At 40.0% G+C, this 7,500-nt stretch overlaps 1 protein-coding gene across 1 annotated transcript in view; it reads right to left on the reverse strand.

Annotated features, from left to right (window-relative positions):
• Window positions 1–7,500, reverse strand: part of LOC143294664 (protein patched homolog 1-like) — a 99,822-nt gene that overhangs the window by 91,739 nt on the left and 583 nt on the right. The window contains exon 2 of the mRNA XM_076606047.1: window positions 5,905–6,097. Coding sequence (XP_076462162.1) covers window positions 5,905–6,097 — 193 coding nt within the window. The remainder of the gene's footprint in view (window positions 1–5,904; window positions 6,098–7,500) is intronic.

Raw genomic sequence — 7,500 nt, forward strand, 5'->3', positions numbered from 1 at the left:
GTTGGCAAGCAAAGCAGAGGTATAAATAAACAACACAATTACCAGCATTTCGTATTATTCAGACAAGCATGAGACAGAGAGAGACAGAGAGACAGAGAGACAGACAGAGAGAGAGAGAGACACTGACAGACAGAGAGAGAGGGAGCACTGAATACTGAACACTGAACAAGGATGTTTACTGTGACAGAGACACAGAGAGAGAGAGACAGGGAGACAGGGAGACAGAAACAGAGACAGAGACAGACTGAGACAGACAAGACAGAGATACTGATACATACACAGAGAGAGACAGAGAAGAGACAGACAAAGAGACACCAAGGAAGAGCTGAACAGATGCGCGGGGAGAGAGAGAGAGAGAGAGAGGTGGGGTGGGGAAGGAGGGTGGAGATGGAGAGAGTGGTGAGGAGAAGAGAGGGTGGGGGGTGGAGGTGGTAGGGTCTGGTTCCATTCATAAAGCACTGACATTCCAGGTTAATGGGGAGGGCGGAAAGAGGGGGTGTGGGGTGGAAGTGGGTAGGGGTAGTGGTTGTAGGTTGGGGGAGAGGGGGGGTGCGAGGGGGGAGGGGGGGGTGTAGGAGGTGGGGGTGTCGGGATCCTCTTGTCATGATGACATTCTCGCCAAACAAACAAAAAAAAGTGTACGTCTTTCGAGCCTCAATGGGGGGAATTATAAATAAAAGCGTTTATAAATGAATTAATCGAGCCTCAGTGTGTGTGTGTGTGTGTGTGTGTGTGGGGGGGGGGGTGATCATAAATAACAGCATTTATAAATGAATTAATCGAGCCTCAGTGTGTGTGTGTGGGGGGGGGGGGGGGATTCATAAATAACAGCATTTATAAATGAATTAATCGAGCCACAGTGGGGAAAAAAAAGTATTCATAAATGAAGTAATCGAGCCTCAGGAGGTGAAAAAAAAAAGCATTTATAAATGAATTAATCGACCCACAGTGGGTGAAAAAAAAGCATTTATAAATGAAGTAATCGACCCACAGTGGGGAAAAAAAGCATTTATAAATGAATTAATCGACCCACAGTGGGTGAAAAAAAAGCATTTATTAATGAAGTAATCGAGCCTCAGTGGGTGAAAAAAAGCATTTATAAATGGATTAATCGAGCCTTAGCGGGTGGGGAAAAAAAAGCATTTATAAATGAATCAATCGAGCCTCAGGAGGTGAAAAAAAAAAAAATTTATAAATGAAGTAATCGAGCCACAGTGAGAAAAAAAAAAGCATTTATAAATGAATTAATCGACCCACAGTGGAAAAAAAAAGCATTTATAAATGAATTAATTGTGCCACAGTGACAAAAAAAAGCATTTATAAATGAAGTAATCGACCCACAGTGAGAAAAAAAAGCATTTATAAATGAATTAATCGACCCACAGTGGGAAAAAAAGCATTTATAAATGAATTAATCGACCCACAGTGAGAAAAAAAAAAGCATTTATAAATGAATTAATCGACCCACAGTGGGAAAAAAAGCATTTATAAATGAATTAATCGACCCACAGTGAGAAAAAAAAGCATTTATAAATGAATTAATCGACCCACAGTGAGAAAAAAAAGCATTTATAAATGAATTAATCGACCCACAGTGAGAAAAAAAAAAGCATTTATAAATGAATTAATCGACCCACAGTGGGAAAAAAAGCATTTATAAATGAATTAATCGACCCACAGTGAGAAAAAAAAGCATTTATAAATTAATTAATCGAGCCACAGTGACAAATAAAAGCATTCATAAATGAATTCATCGACCCACAGTGGGAAAAAAAAGCATTTATAAATGAATTAATCGACCCACAGTGAGAAAAAAAGCATTTATAAATGAATTAATCGACCCACAGTGAGAAAAAAAGCATTTATAATGAATTAATCTAGCCTCAGTGGGAAAAAAAAAAGCTTTTATAAATTAATTAATCGAGCTTCAGTTGGAAAAAAACAACAACAACAACAAAAGAACAAAAGCATTTATGAACCAACTGATCGAGCTTCAGTGAAAAAAAAAAGGGGGGGGGGGGGGGGAATGCATTTATAACTGAATTAATTGAACCTCAGTTGGGAAAAAACCACAAAGCATTCATAAATGAATTAATCAAGCCTCAGTCTGGGGGGAAAAAAAATCATCAACAAAAGCATTTATAAATGAATTAACCGAGCCTTAGTGGGGGGGGGGAAATGATAAATAAAAGCATTTATGAATGAATGAATTAATTAATTGAGTTTCAGTGGGGGGAAAAAAAAAGCATTTATGAATTAGATTAATCGAACTTCATTGCAAAAAAAAATAATAATAAAAAATAAAAGCATTTATTAATGAATCAATTGAGCTTCAGTGGAATTTTATTTATTTTTTTTAAATAAAAGCATTCAAAAAATGAATACATGAATGAAAGAAGGAGGAATAATCTTGTGTCTTTTGTCCCATCACACACACACTAGCGATTGACATAATGAGTGAAAAAAAACAGTAATGGAGAGTGATGTTGCAAGTCTGGTGGAAACTTGTTTGTTTGTTTGTTTGTTTGCTATACTTCTCTGGCAGCAAACTCTGCACTGTATTGTAAAAGATCTGTATTTATATTTTCTTGCAGTGCTTCAAAAGAGTCGATGTATGGGATTTTTTTTTTTTTTTTTTTTTTTTTTTTTTTTTTGGATTAAATAGAAGAAAGTTTATGATTACAAACACCCCAGTTTTAATTTGAAACACAAACCATTTCCGAAATTTGTGCTCTGTATTGCATTGGGTTACCCTCCTGCTGCAAGATGATTATTTCTCAGCATGGAATTTTAACTGCTGTGCATCTTTTATATATATATATATATATATATATATATATATATATATATATATATATATATATATATATATACCATATTGATCTTAAATATATTATACATCTTATGATATATATAATTTCTTATACACACAAACACACACACACACACAGATATATATATATATATATATATATAGAGAGAGAGAGAGAGAGAGAGAGAGAGATGTATATGGATTGTTATGAACACCTCTTATTGCCGAGCAATTCTAAACATGTCCTGGTTTTGTATAAATCCTTCTTTTCTTTTTTTTTATAATGAACCCTTTACTGAGTTTTAATATAGGCCTGCGTGCATGTATGTATGAATGTATGCACTGTGTCCATGTCAATAGTTTGCTACATCTATTTTGGCCTGTGTATGTTTAATATCAATGTGTTATGTTAAAATATCATGTGTTTCGTAAAAGGCCCGAAGTAGTTTTCTGGACAGAGTGCAATATATGTATCCATTATTATCATTGCTATCATTATCATTATTATCATTGATGTAGTTGTTAATAATCATGATAATAATGATGATGATAATGGTGATACTACTACTACTACTACTACTAATAATAATAATAATAATGTTGATGATGATGATAATAATAATAATAATAATAATAAAAATGATGATGGTGATAATGGTAATAATAATAATAATATTAATATTAATAATAGCAATAATAATGATAATGAATAAACTGATGATAATAATAACAACAATAATAATAATAACAGCAGCAGAAGTAATAATGATAAGAAGAAGAAGAATGAAATATAATCATTATCATTATCAGACAGAATATCTGCAACTGTCATGATTTGTCCATAGACAAAATACCAGTCACTGAAGAACCATGGCAAACACTTATTAAGTTGGGGTTTTTTTGTTATACAGCATGTGACTTATGATTTTGTTGTTGTTGTTTGTTTGTTTTGTTTTTTGCTTGTTTGCTTTGTTTGTTTGTTTGGTCTTGTCATTTTTGTATTAATTTTGTTCTTCTCACTGTTGTATTTAATTGAAAATTCGTGTCCAGTAACCACACTGGGAAATGATATATTTATCTTCCGTGTACCCCCCCCCCCCCCCCCCCCACTCCCCCTAACCCTCGCTCTCTCTCTCTCTCTCCCTCTCTCTCCCCATACATATATATCACCACCATACTTATTAATTTATCTATTTATTACGATGTCTTGCTATAGCGCATATTCTGGAAGCTCTGTGCACTTTACAATTAGCACTAAAAGCATTCACTCGCACACACACACACACACACACAAACATACACGTGTCATTTGAAACATAAGTAATGAGAGGACAATTAAAAGAGGTCATGCCATAACATTAATCAAAATAATCCATCAAATATAAAAAGAAATGAAATGACTTTCGTTAGTTACTATAGTGCAGTGTAGACCCTGTATAATATCGCGGCTGAATGTAAAAAAAAAAACAACAACAAAAAAACAAAAAACAAAAGCGCACCAGTGCCCATCTAATAATCCTCGGAAATAAAGAATTTTGTCTCCTCTCTCTCTCTCTCTCGTCAAGTCCATCTGTCAGCCAACAGCACTGAAGGGGGGGGGGGGGAGAGAAAAGAAAAAAGAAACAGAGAAAGAGGTAGCGGGGGAAAAGAAAAAAAGAAAAAGAAAAGAAAAAAAAAAAGCACGGAAGGAAACTACAAGCGTATGTCCATACAAAAGCTCCATTCAGCCCCCAACAAGAAGAAAGCTTTCAAACCGCGCGGGGGACACACACACACACACACACACACACACACACAAAGAAGGAGAGGAACGGGGGAAGGGGAGGAAAAAAAAAAAAAAAAAAGAGAATAAAAAGTAGAGCCACAGGGAAAGCGAGGAAGGCACAGCAGTTAAAAATAGTCCCGGCCTCTCACCACTGGTGAGGTCGCGCGAGAAAAAAAGAACGAACGTTCGAAGCCTTGACTTTGTTGGGGTGGGGATGTGGGAGGGGGGGGGGGGAGGGGTGTATGTGGGAGGTGTTTGTCCATATCGAATCGATAAGCCTTTTTACATAACCCCAACTTTTCTTTCGTTTTCTTTCTTCTTCTTTTTTTTTCTATTTTATTGTTAAATATCTAGGGGGGGTAGGAGAGTCCGGTCCAGACTCACGGAAATAACCCAACTAGCAGCATTGTTAGAGGGGAACGACAAGAGATCATGGGAGTGGTGAGGGTGGTTGGTTCAGTGGAGGGAAGTATAAAGGGAAAAAAGTAGAGGGAGAAGAGCCGAAAGGACGATAGAGTAGAGGGTATAGTTCTGTAGGGAGGTAGTAGGGGCGAGAGGAAGGGATTGGTGGGAGTGAGGTAGGGGCGGGGGGAGGGGGAAGGGAGAGGGTAAGGGTGGGAGGAGGAGGGAGAGAGGGTGGGGGAGGGGAGGCGAGGAGAAAAAAAAAAAGGAGAAGCACATTCCTGCCGTCTGAATGCGCGGGGCTGTAGTTTGGTAGCGTGCCAAGCGGCCCAGGACCACACACACGGCTGCGTTCACCTCTCCAACCTTCCTCCCTCCCTCCCCACACACACACCGCTGCCGCACTCCTACTCTCCCTCCCTCCCCTTCCTTCCTTCCTCCTCCACCTCAACTAGGTCAGGATCCAAGATGGCGGGCCAGAAAGGGAGGAAGAAAAGGAATGAAGGAGGAGGATAGGTTATAGGGAGGGGGAGGGGGGGAGTAGTAGGTTGTATAGTGGGGAACAGTCGTAGTTAGTAGTAGTCGTAGGGAGGAGGGGGGGGGGAGTAGTATGGAATAGAGCGAGACACGGACAGAAAAGCGCAGGCCTATGTAAACATCGGCGTAGTGTTTGATTTCGCGGGCAACATGAACGGAACAAGAGTGAGGAAGGGGGAGTCGGGGGGGGGGGGAGAGAGAAAGAACAAACAAGACTGCTTTAGGAGGGCGTGGGGGTGGGGGGGGGAGGGGAGAGTTCAGGGGTGGCCCTCCCCTCCTCCCCTTCTAGTCTCTCCTCCACCAACTCCCCCTCCATTCCAAACCCCACCCCCCACCCCCACCCCCACACCAGCACCCACGAACCACCTCCACCTCCACCTCCACTCACCTTCCACCCACAGTTCCTCCACGCTGGTTTCGATGTGAGCCGTCTTTAATCCAACACAACACAACGACAACAGCAGTAATCCCAGGAAGAGCACTTTGCCGCAGTGTAACTGTAAGAAGCAGCCTAGGCTGTACAGGTGTCTCTGTAAGTGTAACCGTATCCACAAGGCACACTGGTTCCCATCGGCCCGACCCTGCAAACAACCCGAAAACCATCAGTCAGTCCAATATAATATATACATACACAAATATATACACACACACAAATCTCTCTCTCTCTCTCTCTCTCTCTCTCTATATATATATATATATATATATATATATATAGTGTGTGTGTGTGTGTGTGTGTGTGAATATATATATATATATATGTGTGTGTGTGTGTGAATATATATATATATGTGTGTGTGTGTGTGTGTGTGTGTGTGTGTGTGTGTGTTTGCTGGTGGCTTTTTCATGTATAACTGGCCACTGCTTGTAAAGAATGTGATAACATTGTATGTGAACATGTGTGTGTGTGTGTGTGTGTGTGTGTGTGTGCGTGCGTGCGTGCGTGCGTGCGTGTGTGTGTGTGTTGGGGCAGTTCAGAAGCAACCATGGATCTACGCACGAGCACAGAAACCAGTGGAGTGAACACTGAACACCACACATCATTCCTGCACTCAACAGGCCAACCCCTGAGACTGGCTCAGAGCGGCAGCTGTGGTCAGGATGGATGTGTCAGTGGATGTTGATCAGTTGGCACTCACTGGTCAATGAATCGATTTTTGACTGCTTTATACACTGCACGGGTAAATGGGCGCTGTTATGGGTGATGGGCTTTAACCACTGCATGAGAATATGTGGGCGCTGTGATGGTTGATACAACAGTACAACAGTATCAAGTTGATACGAGAAAATATTCTTCTGTCTTATTGTTATGGCTGTGCACCAACCTTTTAGACGACTATATAATTCACTTTTTTTAAGGGGTAGTACAGGTACCATAATAACTCATATTATGCTCAGTGGTGACTTTTTGTTTCGTAAAACTGGCCAATGGTTGTAAAGAATGTGAAAACTATCGTCGTTGGTGTTTTTTTTAACGATTCTTTTAAATATTGTGTAAACAGCCCCCGAACAAATGGCAAGAAACACTAACTGATACATCAGGAATCTAACTGGGCACCTATTTGGAGAAACCCCACGATTCTTCAGGAACCAAACTAGCAGCATTGTTGGGGGAGACAGACCCAAAACACATCAATCTAAAAGAGAAAAGATTACACTTACAATAATAACCATAACTGAGGCGGTCCAACAAAACAGACCGCAAACCAAATCCCCCAGAATACCAGCTGTAAATTAAACAGTTATCAAATACATCACACTTGGAGCCCCACACGCCTGTTTTTCCCACTTCACTCCTCCCCATTTATTTACCAAAAAAGAAAGAGACAGAAAAAAAAAACCCTGCCCCGTTTCCTTTCTGTCTGAGCCGCCAAGCACTCCAACAGTTCACGGGAATGCCACACACGACGTTTCCCCACATGTATGGGAGTGGCTCACTGTATGCCATGTTTTGATTTGCAAACCTTTTCTGTCAACATGTTTCGCA

This window comes from Babylonia areolata, chromosome 20 (assembly GCF_041734735.1).
Source record: "Babylonia areolata isolate BAREFJ2019XMU chromosome 20, ASM4173473v1, whole genome shotgun sequence".
Taxonomy (NCBI): domain Eukaryota; kingdom Metazoa; phylum Mollusca; class Gastropoda; order Neogastropoda; family Buccinidae; genus Babylonia; species Babylonia areolata.